The 20,313-nt window shown below is 38.0% G+C and overlaps 1 protein-coding gene across 2 annotated transcripts in view; it reads left to right on the top strand.

The window, feature by feature from the left end:
• The window catches only part of LOC113945180 (probable acyl-CoA dehydrogenase 6), a 79,282-nt gene that overhangs the window by 33,481 nt on the left and 25,488 nt on the right, over window positions 1–20,313 (top strand). For both annotated transcript variants that reach the window (XR_003526978.1, XM_027639066.1), the window contains exon 3: window positions 15,812–15,941. Coding sequence is in view for 1 of the 2 variants with exons in the window: in XM_027639066.1 (XP_027494867.1) it covers window positions 15,812–15,941 (130 nt within the window). In the remaining variant the exon portion in view is untranslated. The remainder of the gene's footprint in view (window positions 1–15,811; window positions 15,942–20,313) is intronic.

Here is a 20,313-nt window from a genome sequence, read left to right on the forward strand (position 1 = left end):
CTCTGTTTCTGTGTAAAAAAACCAAGACCCTGGCTCATGACATCATTTAAAGTAGTGAAAAATTTGAAGTCATTTATCATGAAACTGATGAGAAAATAATCTCAGTGGTAAACAGAATAATATAAAAAAGAAAAACATCAGTCTTCATGTTAGTCCCTCTAGACGTCTGGTTCAGTCACACTAAAGTTAGTGTATGTGATGGAAAGACTTTTAAAGTAAGTTTTGTGGAACAAACCACCAAAATTGGTGTGATTTTATCAATTTATTTTTTTTTTTGCTATTCTGTCATCTAAAAGACCCAAGAAGGATATTAAACAGATAAATCCAAAACTTCCATATAGAGTTTAGATATCAGTCAGGAGGTTTTTCATATACATCTAGTTTGATTTTGCATTATTCAAATGGTCTTTTTGTCATTAAAGAGCATGTAGCATGGGCATTAGCATTACAAAAAGGGAGTTTTAAAGTAGAAGCATGCTTTCTTGCCACAAAGGTTCTTCAAAAGCTGATAAAAATTTTATAACTTCAGGAAAAAAGAAGTATCTTTCTAAGAATTAAAATTAGGGGCTCACTGCGTTGTTTAGAGAGACAGCATAACCACTGAAGTATACTGTAGTATAATTTAAACCAATCTACCACTTTTTAGCACCAGTTATTTCATAACTCTTTCTGTTGCATCAGGCAGTTCTGATTGTGTGGCTGAGGAATGGGGAAACAAGCAGAGGCAAATTTTGCTTAGGCTGGAATAACAGCAGAGCTGCTGACAGCAGGATAGTGTGACACTCATCACAGCTCCAGGAGTCAAAAATTCTTCTCCTGCTGCCTTCTGCTTGCAGAAGAGGCAGTGGTTCATACTTACTTAGGGATAATCTGTTATCTTCAAACTAGTCTTCACAACGGGATGAAGAAAATGACAGTCTCAGCTGGTAGAAGTCCCATATGTGTTTGGGGCGGCAGTCTCTGCATGGCACCCCAAGGTTAGGTTTGTCCTGTATCTGCCCATTTCCACGGAGGCCACTCTTATACCAGACAAGGTTATGGGATGGCAGTAAAAAAAGCTGAGTCTGTTAAAGCTGAGTTACTCTGAGAAGCGGAGCTGGGTTGTGCTTCTCCAGAGTCTCCACCCAGAGTTCTTCTCTCTCTGAAGCAGCTTTCTCTTACTGTTTGCTTTTCCCAGGAGGAATCTCAAGTCAAAGCACATAACAAGTTGGTTGTGAGGATTCGTGCTGCCTTCCACCCTCTGCTTCACTGAATTAGGTTTAAAAATACAATACTTTTATTCTTAAACTTCCTTCTCCTTTGTTTTGTGCTATGCAGAGCATCATTCTCCCCAGCTGTCTGCCTTACTTCCCTGTGCACTTCCCTGAAATTGCTCCTCTATTGTGTTCCTTAATTAATTATACTATTTCTAGCTTCAGGCTTTTTTTTTCCTGCTTTGACTTCTTTGAGATTGTGGCGAAGTCCTGTAATTTGTGTATCAAGAGAGTTGTTTGTTATACTTCTGTTAGTTATCTCACAGCATCTACTTCGCCATAGAGACCATAAAAAACACAATATTAAATTTCAGGCAATGCACTTTTTCTAAATTAATTTGTTCTTCCATACCACCCTCTTCCACGCCTTTTACCAGTTTTGTAAATCCTGCTGTCATCATTAAGGGGAAAAAATATTTAATGTTTTCACTAAGTAGTAAGGCATTTTAAAAGAAAGGCCATAGTATAATACCAAGGCTTTATTGCCTCAATGGCCATTTATTTTAAAGACATAAAAAAATGCTTCTGTGCTTACGCAAGGGGACAAGAAAATGAAGGTAGATGAGTGTTTGGCCCCTCTCTTCCTTATGACATTTTCTCAGCAGGAAAGACCTTATAGCAGGTAGTACCTTGTAACTCTAAAATGAAATCTGACCATCAAGAAATGGGGATGGCAGCACAGCAGTGTGGGAAGGTGAGGACTTTTTGCTCAGCACTTGGTAGAGCACAGCACTGTGGCTGCTGTTGACAGCAGTTAAGAAACTTAGCAAGATGTCAGATCAAAAAAAAAAAAAGTCAAATGAGTGAATAGAGAAACATTAGGGATAATTAAATTCCAATATGATTATTTTTTATATAACCTTGCTGTAGCACATTCTCCATTGCTGGCAGGCTGAACAGAGAGGTCTCCTGATCCAGTGTAAAATCTGTATGAATTTGTTTTGGATTTTTCCATCTTTTCTGTGTTAGTAATCAACCAAATAATCAAATTAGCAATTCCCATTCATCTTGATAAGATATTCTGAAAGCATCCAGAATGTGGTAAAAAAGAATATAAATCTTCATTAGCATAAGGAGCCGGACTGAGTGATGCACGGCACCCAAAGCCAGGTTTGCACTGATGAGGACCTTCCAGTGAGGAAGAGATTAGGGAGCAGTTTCACCTCAAGTTAGGGTGGAAAAAAATCAACCAGAGGACAGGATTTGTCTGAAGACACATCCTAGCTCTGGAAAGTCAGCACGGAAGGAGACTCTGAGAGATGGAAAACAACTGGAAAACAAACAAAAATCATATCAAGATGTGTTGTACTCATCTTCAAATAAGAGCAACCAGTTTCTTTATGTTCTTCATTCCAATATAGTAAAGTTTGGTAGTTTTTCTTCTATTTTGCTTGAAGTTATTTAGCCCAAAGTTTTCTGGAAGTTGACAGGCTGCACACATGTTTTCAACTGCAGGGCTAGATTAAACAGAACTCCAACAGCACTAACCACTCTGACACAAAATCAGGAGCAAGCCAAATCTCGCAGAGTGAATTGCAATTAAATTGCAAGTGGGAGATATTTTCCAGTGGTAAAACATTAACCAGGGTAACCTCAGTCTGCAGCAGCAGCGCTCCCAAACATAGAAATTTCCCTAAAATGGTAAAAGTTTGGTGTTTCTTTCGTGTTTCTTTTTTTTTTCTCTTTCCATGGCAATATTTCTTGCACATAAGAAAAATCTGTACAATAGAGAAATGTATGTATTCTTTTGTATAGACCTCCTTAAAATGCAGCAAATAGTGGCAAGGTTTGGTTTGGAAGTGTAATTGTTAAGTTCTGTGTTTTAGCATGCTATTTAGGCGAGTTTGTATTTGCTGAATTTTTCATGTGTCCATACTTTATCAGTGCTACTCCAAAATTTAGAAAACAGCATTAGTCACAGTCACAATGTGAGAAGTACTTCAAACAAGAAAAAACTCTTTATTGACACTTGGTGTTGTAAGAAAAACAGAAGATCTGTAGCTCAGTCATTACAGTTACCATGTTTGCATAAATGGTAACAAAATAAATATGCTCATTTTTTCCTTTGTTTCTGGGTTGGGGTTTTTTTGAGGAGGAAGATACACATTCATTTATGTTCAATTTGTTTTATGTCTCCCAACTTGAATTGGTAAGGCTGTAGCTTAGAAGATGCTATGATCTTTTCCAGACAGAAAAACTTATCTCACTTGCCCCCTCTCTTTTTATGTTTTTTAATGGAAAGGGAATTTCAGCTTTATATTTGAGTTACATTTGTAACTTTTCATTGTTTCAATGTCATATAGCATGGTCTTAAACCTTATTACTAATTTTGAGTATTCAGTATTCAGTGAACAATGTTTTCGCCCTTTCCTCAACTATTTTAAACATAGAGTGAGAGTTGAGCATAAATTTATGTTTCCAATGTGGGCTCTCTCTCATTCTTCATGGTCCAGTATAATGATGTAGTTAGGAAAACGGAGGCACGGTCACTGCTGCTTTGCTTGCTGTTAATTGACAGTTGCCAAAATCACTCAGTTTGGGACTACCTAATGCTGAGATGCTGTAACCTGGATTAATCATAATGAGTTAGCAAATAGCTGTAGTATTTAGACTATAATAATGCAGCACCGAAAGGATGTGTGTTATATTCAGCATTGTGAAACTTATGAGTTGTAATACATTTATTATAATTTTATCTGAGACATTGTGAAGCTTCAGAATGGGTCACTGGTTGTGGCTGCTCATATATATCTCTTTGTTTCTTCTACATCTAGCTCTGGACTTTGATCATGCTTGAGCTGCTCTTGGGCAGTTTATGAAGACAGTCTCGAGTCAGTTCGAGGTTGGTGTCTCCACCAGACTAAGGATTCAGAAATGCTGACTATGTTATATTTTTCCATGGCTGTGGGATACAAGCTTTGTACTGGAGATGTGTCTTTAAGCTAGAATCATTTCAGGGCAGACATCTGCACGTCTACCACCTCTGCTGCACAATGTGGAAAGCCCACAGCATCACAGCTGCAGGTGAACTCCAAAGGTCCAGCAGCAATGGGCTCCTTGCATGGTTGGTCAAGATGATCCCTGCTGTCCCAGCCACCTCCTGTGTCATGAGCTGCCCAAAAGTGAGGAAAAAATTCAGCCCAGCACCTCTTTAGTGTGTCTCTGAAATACTGGAAAGCTTATCAGCAATCTCTTTGGAGATGTGGCTTACAAGTAACAAGGAGGTGGTGGAAAATATTTCTCTCTCTGGACAGAAAGAGTGTCTGGGAGACCACAGGGAGACAAAGGATTCACCAGCAACGTTACTGCAGTGGCTACACAGTGAGATCTCTAACCCTGATAAAAAGTGCCTATGGTAATAAAATCCTCTTTGGTTCCCTTCCTTACTGCCGTCTGTCTGCTACTCAGCAGGGTCTCATGACCTCAGAAGCTTGTGTTGTTACAGATGGATAGAGAAATGCATGTGAAAATCAGCAAATAGTTTGTGACTATTGGATGTTTAGTGTTTCTGAAATAGTGCCTCTTATGAGATGGAAAGTAATGTAACTCAAAAACATGAAAAAAAGCCTTAATATATTAACATAATTTTCTAATTGTATGTTCTGTTTCTGGAGATTCTTATACCTACTTAATGGGATTTTATTTTTTATTTCAGATGTTTCACTTACTCATTTAGAAACAATACGGACAGCACTGTAATAAATGCCTGGTATGTGATGGATGGTTGCCAAGCTGATGGTACTTCAAAAATTCTTTGCAATTAGATGGATCTAATGGAAATTCCATCGTACAAGACCAACTTAAATAGTAATAATATGTAGTTTTGACAAGAGCTTTTTCCTTTCTGAAGAGGCTACCCTTCCTTTTCCCATCATTCCTACTTTCTGTCTGCTCATAGACGCTTTGGAGAGATGCATGAAGACTCTGGAATGCCTGTCTCCTTGGGAGGTGGGTGGTGGAGAGGACTCCATCTTCTCTGGTATTTTTCTTTTGATTTGAAAGGAAGGTGTGTTATTGGCTAGATTATTGAGCCATGAAGATAATAACTCAAGTATTTGGGAATACTTCTAAGATTATTTTTCAAATACCTCCTGGAATAATTTATTAATTTCTATGAAGAAGGGTATTTTTTTCCCTTCTGTATATACAAACTTGTTTTGCCACTTTTATTTTAAAATGCAAATATTTAAAACTCAGTTTCAGGGCCATCCCATAACAATAAAATATATATGTTGATTTACTATACTTTCCCTTGCAGAATGATCCCTCTTACATGATAAAATTTAATTCCTTTGCAAATTTACTATGTGACTATGTATTCAAGATATTCTTGTCCTGAAGAACATATCTATCACTATGTAACTCTAATGTGGTGTTTTAAGAATAAGAATTTGAGATGTAATTTGTTGTATAGCTACTTATAAAAAAGCAAATGATTGTGATGAATAGTGAACCTCTGACATTCTTGGAGCTCCTGAGTGGTAGCTGACTGCATGAACATTCCTGCTTGTGTTCCTGGATGGTTTGTAAATAGCAGAGGTAGTATTCGTGACTGACAGAGGTCTGACTAGCTGCAAGTGTTTATATAGGTGCAAATGCACCTTTACCATAGACTTTAATTTGCTGTGACTAAATCTACTTTCTATTTCTGTTGAAAAAACTACATTTCAACTGTATAGTGAAAGGGTAGTTATACTGCTGGGTGCATGAACACTGAGGATCATTACTTATCGTTCAGGTAGGATTCAGATTTGGGTAAGGGGACAAGGTCTTGGCAGGGTGTTGAGGTTTTATTTTCTTAATTCATCTGTCTTCTACAGATACCTTTAACTATGTCACTGTTCCTTTTTGCCTGAGGTTATTCTCTAGGTATGTTGTGTGACACAAATAATTGTGAATTAGGCAGTTTGATGTGATTTTAATAGTAAATTATATTATAATTTTATCTGCTCTGCAGAACATTACCGTCATTCCCCCTTGGAATAAATTGTTTCTCATTGGTTTGAGGGCTGATTTGCTACTGATTTTAGAACCAAATCAATAAGAAGAAACAGATAATCCTGATCAATAATGATTTCTTGGGGCAAAGTACATAGGATGATGAAATGCTTATGGAAATAATATAATACTTTGAGTAGAAATTTTTTTGAAGAAAACAATCTTGAATAGGGAATTTGATTTCCAGTATGCTTTCCACTATACTGAAAATCCTTTCATTTGTGTCCAGTATCACATACAGGGCACACCCTCCAATGTCAACATAAATAGAAATAGTAGTGTAGTTTATTTCACATTGGAGATTGCAGTTCATATTATAATCTTTGCTCTAGTAGCTCTTTAACAAACAAGGAAGGACAATCCGCCTCATGATATGGCCTGGCTGACAAATCTGAAGGACAAGGATGCACACAGTATGATAGGTAAAAACGAGAACTAAATCAGATATTTTCAGCTCTAGAATAGGGCATAAAGTGTCTGTCCATGCTCCTTAAACCTTAAAAATCTTAACCTCCTTAAAAAGTTGTTAATTAAATATTTTCTCCATTAAATTTATCAAGAATGGAGCAAGCATGGGAACATATAAGTTTTTCTGAAATGTCCCTTTTGTTGGAGAAAAAGAAGGGGAAATGCATTGTTCTGACATTGCAAAAGATCTTTCATTTTTACCCTAGAAGCAATTCTTGATGTGAAATTTCCTTTGTGTGTCTTTTGGGGAAAAAACAAACTAACAAAAAAAAAAAAACTGAAAAAAGAATACAATTTAATGTTATAAAAATATTCAGATTTTTGCATTTTTATTTGACTTTTGTGCCCAGTTTGAGATCAAACCCACTAGCTTTCCCAGAAAATTGCAAATTTGAATTTTTTCTTAAAGAGCTTACCACACTCCAGTGCTCAGAACTTGGAATGTTCTTTTATTGCTTTGCTTCTGCTAACTCAAAGCAGTTAAACCAATCAGATTTCACAAACAATCACAAAATACAGAAGATGCTCTCCTTTGGTCTCTGCTGTACTTGGGAACAAAAACCTCTGGAGATGCTCTAGCAGCACAGTGGGCTGTCCCACAGGGTGAGGCTTTGGGAGCTGACAGAGACGAGGAGCTGTGGAACTGGCAGTCCCAGCCCTACCCATGCTGAAGGCTGCATCACGGGCAGGTGGAGATGGTACCAGCTGAAGAGAAATTTGCCAGTTAACGCTTACAAAAAAGGAATTTCCTAGTGAGAGAGGAATGTGCTTCTAGGTGCAGCACTGGTTGATAGACGTCTCTTTAATGTCTTCGCTGTGACTGTGCTAGGAATATGTTGACCTGCAACGTGGCAGGTATTCTAGGATAGCATGGCATGTTTTTCTCAGCATCTAGTCCAGATTCTCAAGGACTTAAAAACTCAGCCACTGGAAAGCCATTTGGCCCCTTAAGCCTGTGCAGATCAGAAATTCCTGTGGAAACTCCCTGCAGTGCACTTCTGTTCCAAGTTTGGTGCTACTGAACTAAAATCCCTGTGCTAGCTCCAGAGCATGTCTGAAATTCATTTCATTATTTACTGCACCCATGATGAATTCTTCTTTTCCTAATTTATTCAAAATAAGATTTTTCAGGGTTCTCTTCACATACCCACAGTTTCAATTCTCAGTTTATTGTTTCATTTGAAGATTGCAAGTTTTGGTACATGTGATGCAGTAAAATTTATGTCTTTGGGTGTGACATGTTGAGCTAAGTGGCTAAAGTTCTTCATGTAAGACCAACATGGATTTCCAACAAGCTATTTATCAACTTGGACTGGAATAAAAGATCTCGTAGAGAAGAAAATTAAACATAACTTTCAGCTGATAAATAGTCAACCTTTGTATTAAACCTTAGCATAGAAATTTCCAGAAGTAGCAAATTTAATAAATCTGTGATCCTTGAATCACTTAGTATTGCTTCTTGGTTTAATTATTTATTTATTTGGAATTCAGAAGAGACATAATTAACTCTGGATTTTTTTAATATCAACTCTATATCCTGAAGCCTTACAGAAATGAAAGTAATTCAATCCCTTAAAGAAATGAAAACAGTAAATATGATTTTTGCTAGAGGATTTGCTACAAAATGAAGTACAGTGACCCCTTTTCATCCAGCTTTTAAAAAATCCTTACCGATGTACATACTAGTATTCCGTCCTGTTATTAATCTTTTCTCTCTATTGTGCTTAAAAGAGGGAAGGTTCTTTGGGATATCTCTGTATGTTGCCTACTGATAAGTCAATTCCCATTTTCTTTCCCTTTTGACCTCTGCATTGTTGAATGTCTGTACACTACCACAGATTTCTTATAATATCTATTTTTGCATTCACACGTCAGATGCTGCTGGAAGAAAATTTGCCAGATGCAGAGTAACATGAACTTTTTGTAGGAGTTTTTGGTAGTTCAAGTGAAAGCAAGAGTCTTGAATAGGAGCACCAGCAGCACGTAAAGATGATGTACTTGCTTCATTCTTGTACAGGTGGGAGATTGATTGTTTTATTACCTGTTCAAAATGAGTAAATATGTTTAAAAGAAGATAGCTTAGCAGCTGTGCAGACATTTTCTTGGGAGGAAGAGCAAATTTTACATGTTTACAGATGTCTCACCCAGCCTGACAGCAGATATCGGTGCCTCTGAGGGTTGACTCACAGTGGTGTCAGTAGGACTGCAGTGGACATGCACGGTGTTTGAGTATGTTGATATGGTGTTTACCTGTTCATCAGAAGGGTGTCAACCTTCAAGCTGGAGAGAAGTAGTATTCACTGCTGGATAAGCCTAACTCAGAGAATAAACCTGAGTGTCCACAAGCAAAGATTAAACCAGGGGAATGTGCAACAGCTTGTAGGAATGTGTGTGTTCGATGTACATAAGGAGGTCGGCAATTGCTACTGTTTGACTGACCTCAAGCAGCGGGTAGGTTGCAGAGTTGATATTCTTGAAATCTATTCTACTGTCTGTTTATGAGCTTGTCCAAAAAAACACCCCATGAGAAGTAGCAGACTTTTCCACTGAAGCTCAGGAGGTCTGATAGTCAGCCTGTACACTTCTTGACTTCATTTTTCTGTGTGTGTTTTTTGTTTGTTTGTTTTCTTTATGCTGTGGCATTTAGTTTGACTGACATTTTCAAACATACAGTAATTGAGATCTGTACTCTTTAACCTTAAAGAAAAAAATTCTAGGGTGGTTTAACTATTTCGATTAAATTCCAGTTTCTGTGGAATTGATGTTGGGTCAGAGCTGAGGGGGAAAAATAAACTCAATTTAAAACCATACAGAAGATGCCTGAGGAGTCTGTGAGCAGTGATTGCTTAAAGTTACTCTCTGAGTTGGAGCTGACACAACAGCTGGTGTTTGGGGCTGTGTACAGTCTTGGGTTTTCTTTTTCTTTCTCATTTTCTTTTGGCTACTGCATCTTTTTGATTGTTAGTGTTTCTTGTGTTCCTTTGGGGGCATTTTATTCTATGGTGTTGTGCAACTTAGCTTTTCTTTCCCTATGACATTGTTCATACACAGTTTGGGGGGGTTGTATGTATTTTTTCAAGAGCTCTGATATCCATCTGAGTTTGAAGTTTTATGAAGATGTGATTGCTGACTCAGATGGTGTGGGGTGACACTGCATAACCCCTTAGAAAATTAAGAAAACTTACGAAGTTGGGAGGGAAGTTCTGGAAATCAGAGGGCAGCAAGTACAGCTGTTGACAAGTAGTGATTTAGAATATACTGTTCTGGCTTTCTAAAGCAGTGTCCTATTTGAACATGTCCATGCTGTCACTAGCTATGGCAAGGTCAGTGTGGTGCATTTATCTGCTCAATGGCAGGCACTGCGAAGTTCCTCTGTGGCGTTTTGTATTCTTGTTTTATCCTTACACTGTGGGGGGGAGGGAGTTTTTATCCTTACACTGTATATTCCAGTGTAGCTCTGTCTTAATCTAAAACATACAGACCTGATCACCTTACTCATACCAGTAAATTTAGTTTCTGTGGGGGCAACTGTGATGACTTCTATAGCAAGAAGGAGCAGTATACAGAATACAGAAGTATTACAGAAACGCATAATTTACATTGTTAATTGCTCAGGGATTTTACTTGTGCTGCTAACCATGGGTGTTTGAAAAGTAATGAGCAGCCAATCCATAATTTTCTTTTTCCAAGGGTAAAGGGATCACAAGTGCGGTATTACCAGCAAAATTTTGGTTAGCAGAATAAGTCCCTATCTGCCTTGGATTTTTTGGATGAACTAGTGAATATCCATGAGAGATAAACTACTGCATGTGGCTGTGATCTTTCTAGGATCAAGCAAACAAAATCATAAAGCACTATTTTTTCTGGTTTGGGATAAACTTTCAGTCACACTGGGGGAGTTTGGTTTATCTGGCTAAGGTAATCTGTTAAAAGGACCTTTCCATCTGGCACAAGGGTTTCATTTATGTGGGCAGGTTTTTTGTTTGGTTGTGTTTTTATGGTTTGTTGTGTTGTTTTGTTTTCTTTTTCATGAAAAGATTCCGTGGAAGTAGCCAAAAAATACATATGTCTTAATTTTAACAAGACTAAAGTGGAATCACGGTGTTTCTGTTACACAAAATGAGGTTTTTTTTCCTCTACACCCAGCCAGGGCAAATAACCAAGAAGGTAGGAGGTGTTTTTTGAGCTTCTTCAGCTTCAGCTTTTCAGACTGGGTTTATGGGAAATTGTATAACACAGAGAGTACACCTCTGGTAATTCTTTAAGTTCCTTTTATATAAAGAAGAGGAAAGGAATTATGGTAGGATTTCTGTACTGTCCTACCTGATGACATTTGCAGTTATGTTAATTCAGGGCTCTTTGTAGTTCCTTGGAGTTAAAATTCTTGAACTATATTTATGGCAGGTGAGTAAGGTTTGAGCAATTAAATTTTGCTTCTGTTGATTTTAAATTGTAGGCTGCGATTAAAACTGGCAATTAGATCTGTCATCCTAGTATCAGATGTAGGAGTCTCTCAGGCCTATCTTCAAAACTGGACTTTATTCATGTTTTATTTGCCTTTCTAGTCCCTAGAAATAGAAAGCACACATTTATTTGTTCTTGCACTGAGGTAGGTGCTGATGGTGGAAATAATACTTTGTGATTTTCTTTGGTGTAGATACACTTTTGAAAACTTTGGAAAGTTTATCAAGGCTCACTTACATTCTTCTGCTTCACCTTGTCTCAGCTCACTTACAGACGCTTTTCACCGCAGATAGTGTCATTCCCACTGGCAGTTACTAGATGGGGTTCAGAAGCAAATTTCAAATAGAGACACTTCTAAACTTTTACAAAATTTGGACTAGAGACTTTGAGCCTCTCTCATCATTGCGCAGAGTCATGTTTGAATAGGGAGCCTGAACAAGTGACAAGAAATGCGTTGGTCTTCATAAAAGTGAAATGATTATATGAAAGACTTCATTTGCCTTTATGAGTCCTTTTTCATAGACAGTCCTTTCTTTTGTTGTCCCAACTGATCTTCCAGCAGAGTTTATGTTTTGACATGTTGCAGCTGAAGATGTGGTACTCTTACACTTCTGTTTGTAGTTTTGGGCATCATCTATGCTCTGTGCTTATATTAATTCATAAAAGTCCTGATATCCTTAATTATCAGATTTAGTAGAATGTGCATCTGCATATTTTGAAAACAATGTTTTTTAAAACTCACTGTGTTCTCTTGGACTTCACTGCTAGTGTCACAAACTTAACATTTAGAAATTTGCTGGTCTGTATGAAGTAAGGAGCTCTTGGGGGTTGGGAGTTTTAAAATAATGTGGTGATGATTGTGATTAGTAGAAAAGCACAGAGCAAATTTAAAAGAATAGGTTAATATACTGACTATGGTGTGGTGGCTTGCCTTGTCCGGCCTCTCACTCACTCTCCCTCCTCAACAGGACAGGGGAGAAAATACAGTGGCCAGGCTTGGCTGTCCTGAAAAAGTCAGTGATACTGGTCAGCAGCTACCATCATGGCCAAAGCAGACTTGCTCGGGGAAAATTATTGCAATTTCCTGCCAATTAAAATAGATTTATGTAGTGAGAAACAAAGGCAAATTAAAACAACCTGTTCCCCTACCCTCGCCTCTAAGCTCAGCTTCAGTTCTTCATTCCTGTCTCATCTACCTCCCTCCCCACCCCAAATGGCACAGGGGCTTGGGGACAGGAGATTGCAGTCAGTCCACAGCATTTTCTCACTGCTACACTTTCCTTCTCACACTTTTTACCTCCTCCAGTGTGGGTCCTGCCTGTAGTTTGTTGTGCAGATTTTTTATTTATTTGTATTTTTATTTATTTTTATGTTCCTGTGTTCTCACTTAGGGTTTTGTAATTTAACCTGAAATCAAACAACGGATATGATATCAAATTAAGCCATTTAACAGCTGGAAGTTGTTCTATTGTCATAAAAACCACTTTGAAAATAGCAGTTGCCTTCTTCTACCTGTATTGGATTATAAAAGCATTAGACTTTCTGCCTAGCTTGTCTTTGGTCTGTTCTTTTAAGTTTCTTGTAAATTAAAAACAGTAATGTAACCAAAGAATTCTTTAAAGGTCCCTCATCTTGTTTTAAATTTAGATGAAATATTTACCCTAGAAATGTCTTGAGAGTGAATATTTATATATAGCTTTTTATTCCTTCTTTTTTTTTTTTTTTTGAGCGATCCAATGTGGAATTGATTTGGTTCCTTTCCTTATGGATGTTTCACCAAAAATTATGTTAGGCATGATGTTGACTTTTCTGAATGAAAATTTAATTGGCCTATTAGCATTGCATCATGTTACAGATACTTCCAGGAGGTGGTTTGTTGATGAGACTGGCAAACATGACCTTCCTAACAACAGTATATTCTCTTTTTGCAAGTAAGAGTTATTCCAAAAAGAGTAAGTCTCATTCCATAAAAAACCTAAACATTCATTCTGTTAAACATTCACCAGCATCACTGCAGCAGGTGGAAATAAGAACAGCCTGGTGGTTTTTTTCTCAGTTTAAGAGCTGAGTCCCACGACACGCAAGGCAGTGTGCTCAGACCGGCCCCAAAATAGCCAGCTGGAGTGCCCGGCAGTGGGGCTGCAAGAACCAGGCTGCCACCCATGTGCTGGGGAAGAAAGAAAGTTCCTTCAGTACTGGGAGCCAGCCCTGCATGCTGTTGCTGTGTGTGACATTGCTGGCAGCCTGTCTTGGAGCAGAGGTCCAGTTCTCCAAAGAGATGGGACACAACTGTGCTCAGCCATGGCATGTTACCCAAACTGCTGGGGATATAGGGGCACAGACTGCACTGATAAGTGAATCTCTATCTTGATCAAGTACTTTCGGTTCAAAAGAGGCATTCCCTGTAATTGTCCATCCAACCACTCACATTTCTCCCTGAATTTCTATCTCCTTGGCTCCTGGAGCAGACCTAATGAAAGCTTAGGTGTGGTCTGATTAATGTTTTTACCATTTGCTTCTGCCCTTCCTGCCTGCCTGCATCTGTGGATGTCTCTTGTGTTATAAAATCTTTGGATTTTATCATCTCTTTGCCTGGAAGGGTTTCCCCCTCCACCTCTGGCTCCCAAAGCTTCATTCTGCTCCTTTACTCTCATTGGTAGGAAATTCCTTCTCCCTTTGAGAGCTGGCCTTTTGCAGCATTTTGTCTTTAAAATGTACTGCTTAGTAACTAATCTCAAATAAGAGCAAGGCAAGCTGTTACATGGTAATATGTAATGAACTGTGGTATGGACAAAGAACGCCTGTAAGCCTTGTACTTGGATAAAGTGGTCCTTCTTTGGGTCAGTTTTGTACATGCAAATCAAAAAAACTAAGGTTGTGATTTGTGACATTTAAGTGAAAGACAGGAATATAACTACCTGGTAGATGAAACAAAAGATAAACCCAGTAATAACTGAAGTTTGGCAATAAAAATAATGACAGATTTAAAAAAAAATAAAAATGAATTGAAAAGCATATGTGTGGTACCAAAATTGAGGTTAGGTATTATAACTCTGCTATGGATTCATATAAAATTAGCGAAAACTGTCTCATGCCAGATATCTTTAAATACTCCTGCCTTTACATGCACATACATTCCTTACTGCTCCTCAGAGCATGTTTTTATTGATGGGGGCTTTGTAAAGGCAGGAGAATTGGATTATCTATTATATTAAACACATTCTCCTAGTGCTGGTTTTTTCCTTTCACTGCTTAAGCTCCCAGTAGGAACTTTAATTTTGTGTATATTTCTAAGAAACATTCCTTTCAGACAAAAGTCTGGAAAAGCAGCTAATTTTTAATGCTGACAATCCAGACTATTCAGAATGACCCAAGAAGAAATGCTATTTGAAAACTGAACTTATGCTTAGCCTTTTCCATTTATGTTTTCCTTTCTTTCAGCAGAAAAAGGATGCACAAAGATAGTTTCTGTGGGTTTACAAAACAGATGATAGCATGCAAAGCCCTGTGTTTATATGCATTGTGGTGTTTTGACTTTTGTTTAATGGTGCTTTTTGAAAACTTCAGAGCAGGTCAGTAGAGGGGTGAGCTCAGTGTTTGATGTCAGCGAGCAAAAACAGAAAGGGTTGATTGCCCCGTATTGTGTGTGTGAAGGGTGGGGGTTATATCTATTTATTTGACATTTTCTTAGTCAGTCTTCAAATAAGTTTAAAAAAAAAAAAGAGGGAATGTTATCTAATCAAAGCTTCTCAGTCAACTAATGACGTCAAGCAGTAACCTTCACTTTCTCACCATATTTCCTTTGGACTACGAGCTATTTAATACAACTAGAAACTACCTCATCCATCATAGCAACGTAGCCCTTTTCTGTGCTTCACTACGTGGTGAGTTTATCAGCAGTGGGCATGGAAATAAGGTGAAGAATAATTTCCTCTTTAATTGAATTTTCAGATTGGAATGTGTGTGGGGGGAGCACTGGCCTGTGCTGGGACCTGGCCAGCACCCTAGGTCGTCAGCCTCCTGCTAACGAAGAATGCTTTAATGACTGCCCAGACCAAGGGCCAGGATATGAAATGCACATGTTCATTGTATTGTAGTTGTGTCTAATCCTGGACTTTGAGCTATGACGGTAACTCAGCATACAAACACGACCTGCCTGTGGTCTTGCTCTGTGCTGACTTGAGTGCTGTGTCTGAGAAAAATGATTGCATTGCGGGGTGAGAGCCAGTGTCAGACATTTCATGGAGAAATAAAAGTACTTATTACCTTGTGGAGTGATTTGTTCGTATGACCTTACTGTTAGAAAGAATAATTTTGCCTTCCAGTGTTGTTTTCAGCAGCATGTCACTTCTTCCTGCCATTTCCAGTAAAAGTAATAAGGCTACTTAAGATATTTAGAGGTGACCTGATGTGCACACAGGTAATTGGAACAGGTGTAATTCTCAGTTTAGATATTTTAAAGAATAGTGTGGTATCACTTTTGTGAAAGGAAAGTTGATAATTATCAAATACTTAAAAATTAATAGTGAGATTGTAGTTGGCAAGTCCTTGCAGTAGCAATGCTACTTTTTTTTTTATTGCTTATGCCAGTCTAGAACATGAGAATCATAGATTTGTTTTTTCCTCAGAATATGGTGGCATGGGCTTGGACTTCTCCTATAATATTGCAGTGGCAGAAGAGCTGGGAAATATCCGCTGTGGAGGTATTCCTATGGCTGTTGGAGTGCAAGCTGGCATGGCTACTCCTGCTCTTACAAGGTAATTTTCAGAAAATTTAGTTTAGCCTAAAACCCAAATTGTTTTAGGTTTAGGCCTTAAACCCAGTCTGTATAAGAGTAGAAAAAACCAATACTGTGCAGTTGCTCTTCAGTAATGCTTGAGGAAGGAACCCACTCTTTACTTCTATCAGACAGTCTTCTTTACTTCTCTGGTTTAGGGAAGAAAATTTTTTTAATGTTAGATTATTACATATTTAAACATAAGCCTTGTTTAGTAGTAGATGATATGTTTACAAACACAAAACCTTGGTGCCACAGCCAATAGAAAATTTTTAATTCCAGAATCCCTCTGTTCAGATTTGTCTTTTTTCTTAGGCAGATATTCCCAGTGCAGTCATGCTAAGGATGCATTTAGTTGTAATCATTAGGATCAGTCTAATTCTGATTTATAGTTTACTTCCTCTTTTCCAGCTTTGAAAGGAGTCATTCTATATCCTAAAGTTGTATCAGATGCTTCCTAAATTTGCCCATTCCAGGCAATTAATCATTTTACTTTTTCTTAACTGCCATGTCAGCATTCCTTTTTTTTAGCACTTGCTGTCATTCAGGCTCCTGTACTTTCTGAACTTCTTTTGTTGTTCTTTTTTTCCTCCCTCAATGGAAGTGACAGTTACCAAATTCTTCATGTAATAGTTTCACAATCATTCTACATCATAACATCAGTTTGCAAAACTAGAGGGAGGCAACAGGCTGGTCCAACAGTTTGACCCTGGAATATGGATATGCCTAAAATTCTGGAAGATGGGAGTAGGAATGAAATTCAAACGATTATAATGAAATTGGGAATTTCTCTGCACAAAACAGATATACAAGAAGTGAAATTTTTCTCTGAAGAGCATTTTAGGGTTGGGTTATTTGTTGGTGATTTTTTTAGCTTGATTCCCTCCCTCTCCCCCCCCGAATGAAAATGTCTCTACATCTACTGTAGAGTCTGGAATGTAAGCTCTATTCCCTTGATATCCACTTATCCTTCTGCTTGGTATGTGTGACTTTGGAGGTCTCATCTATGGCAAATTTTTCCTAAAGTTTTCTTCTCCTTTGTGTAATACACCAAAAGCTTCCTGCAAGCATGGAGTTCACTATGTCTGTTGAAAAAACAGCTTAGTTGTAGTCCAATTGATAATAAAAATAGTATTTTAAAAGACTTCAGAGAATAGTACCTTGCCCTCATGGTAGCTTTTTATTTCCAGGGGTTTAAAGAAAATCTGTGAGTAAAAGAAGACATGATTTTGTTCCACTGCAGGTTTTTTTTGTCTTCTGTAGTAAAGCAGTGAAGCTATGCACATGTGCTAGTGAAATCCTAGAGGGGATGTTCTTGGAAAATAAGTGTGAAAATATTGTAAACTTGATGAAATCTGTTAACTGAATTTGTGTCTGTATTAGTGAATTTTCCACCCACTGTTAAGTCAATTCCACTATCTATTTATACAGTAAAATGTCCCACTCTTCACATGTAAAAGTGAAACTTGGTAATGAAAAGAGAAAGCTGGTTGCTACAGGAAATTTTGCCTAGGGATGGTTTCTATAAAGATATCTGTGTACTGTGGCAATTCTAGACAAGCTCAAAGAGATAATTCACATTTTGCATCTTAACTGCATTTCTATGCCTGATGCATCAGTGATGCACAAATCAAAAAGTAATATGGGAATCAACCATCATCCCCTAAAAAACCCTGGAGCACTTTGTTGGCTTACCTAACTTTGGACTTTATTCATCATTGACCCAGCATGTACTGAGTGCACCTACAAACTAACTCAGTGAATGTGATTCCTCGAATTCCCAGAATCCTCTAAGTGAAGAAGTAGGACTTCCTAAATTTGAGAACTAAATGCAGAAAGCTTTGTCAGCAGTGATTAAACCTTTGATGGACCTGGTTCAGAACATAACTTTCTGTTAGGTCTTCCAAATGCATTCAGATCTAATACTTCAGTTGCTTGCTTACAAGTAGAGTGAAGAAAGCAACTCTTAGCTGAGAAAGTGAAGGATACACATTTTTCAGACCTTATAAACAAACCTGTAGGGTGCCAAATCCAGAGTGATATCAGATCAATGTAGAGCTGCTTTATCTCAGCAGTAGGCAGTGAACTCTCCTTTTTTTTTTTTTTTCCTATCATTTATAGGAAAACAGTAAGGGTAATGATGACTATTTAGTGGGAAGAGAGTGCTTTTCTATTTCATCAACTTACCTGTCACTGATTCTTTCTCCACCCTAGACAGCAGCATACCTGGGAATTAATATCCAAAAAGTTAGTTTTACTATCTGATTTCTTGTTTGCTGTAAAGGAGAGAAGCAGCAGCTGACAATCCAAACATATAAAGGTAACTGTGTGGATCATGGAAGTGTTCTTACCTCTGTATTTTGCCATGGTTTAATTTTCCTTTTACCCTCTATTTACAAGATTGTATACCGCTGGCATTTTTGTCTTTGTTTTCATGCCGTCACAACAATGTTACTTATAAAGTGTGGAGCAAGAAAGGGTGGATCACTTTTGTGCAATGCAGTGTGTCAGAATCTCACACTTGGGACTTCTGGGTTACTCAGCATCAGCAAGGTTTACTGACTGTAGACTCGTGTGTGTATGCATACACATATGCATAGAAATATATTTTAGAGTGATGCTAAGTCTGCACAGTTAATCATGTGGGAAACTATGCTCAGGGATGTGGCCCCAGCCCAGAAAGCATGTCTGTGTTGAGCCAGAGCATGATCTCATTGCAAACAGTTTTCTAATTCTGGAGCTGTTAAACTAGGAAGAAGTGGGTATTGCATTTGTGCAAAACTGAGATTTTTCTGGGATGCGTATAAGATGGGTAGAATTTTAAAGAAATTACATGTTTCTAACACAGTAGCTAGCTTCTTGCTGAGCTGCATTGCTTTCTGCAAGGAAAGGAGACCCATGATTGTATGAAAATAGTGTTGCCAGACTTCTTTAATTGCAAAATAACTTCTTCTGTAACCTCATTTTTGGAAAGAACTGAACTGTTTTCTGGAACTTAATACAAACAAAGATATCAAACCAAAAACATTATTCTGAGAAAAGTTCTTGCTGTGAAAATCCTCAGTTGAAATACTAAAGGCTGGCAAAGTTTCAAGTGTCAGAAAGCGTTGCCAAAAATCCCCACTAGCTACTTTCATAATTTGATTTTCCATGTTGTTGGTTGGGATTTTTTTTTTTTTTCTGTCTAATGAATGTTCAGCTGGCCATACTTGATCATGTCCCAAGGAAAATTAAAAAAAAACCGAAAAAGCAAAACTACACTACATAACAGCCATGAGGACTTTGTGCAAGTATGCTGGAGACTTGCTTCTTGTATTTATTTGGGATTCCTGCAGTGATTATCAGCAGAGACAGAGCTAGGAACTGAGCTCCCTCTGTGAACTAAGTGAAAGTGTCTGCCAGCTCCCAGACTGTTCCCTGGCTGTCCTATGTCCTTTGTGCCAGGGTTGGACTGGAAGGGACAGCTTAGTCTTAGCTAGAATGGCATCACTTCTTTGAAGTACTGGGACAATATTTTACAAGGAGAACCCAGGTAACTGCAGTTTGCTTAGGCAGCCAGTGAGCCCAAGGAGATGAGTGGCAATGATGACCTGAGAAGCCTCATACCAAAGACGAGGCTGAGGAAGAACTTGACTTGTATGGATTTCTACACACAGAAAACTCATTACATGACCTGAGGAATTTTTCAGTTGCACGAGAGAGGTTCGAGAACTAGACCACAAACTCACAATTTGCACTGCAAGACAAAATCAGTGAATGTTAATTAGGACAGAATCAACCATGAAATATTTTGAATGGATGCAAGCAGCTAAATTTTGAATGGATGCAAGCAAGGGAAAATAGCATGTGTCCCTTAACGGGATTAAAACATGGCCAAGTGAATTTTTTGTGTTAAAATGCCATCAAAACTTTGCTGTTTCCTTTTTTATTTTTGTGGAGACTAGAAGGACAGCTGAGAAGAAGGACTAATGGATTTCACTGTGTGATTTAAATGCAGATGTGAAATACTAATAATTTAAATACTGATATTTGCAGAAGGTGTACATCACACGTCATAACTTTTCAGTCACCACTAAATCCTGGCAAAGAGCTGGCATGTGCAAAAGTCAAAAGATGTACAGAGAGCAGGTCCTCTGTCCTGGCTGACTGTAGACTGGTGCATAAGCATTGAGGGGAGACCCCAGGGGTTATGTTTATTTAGTTCTGGTAGCTTTCAAAGCAACAGTCATAAAGATAGATTTTGGGCATCTAGACCACACATTTCTGTGGGAGTAAGATGCCTGAATACTCATTAAAACTTGTTTGAAATTATTGTGACTGCGTTTCTGGTGAAAACTCTGAATCATAGAGTC

The sequence above is a fragment of the Corapipo altera genome, unplaced genomic scaffold (genome assembly GCF_003945725.1).
Source record: "Corapipo altera isolate COAL_440 unplaced genomic scaffold, ASM394572v1 44, whole genome shotgun sequence".
NCBI lineage: Eukaryota > Metazoa > Chordata > Aves > Passeriformes > Pipridae > Corapipo > Corapipo altera.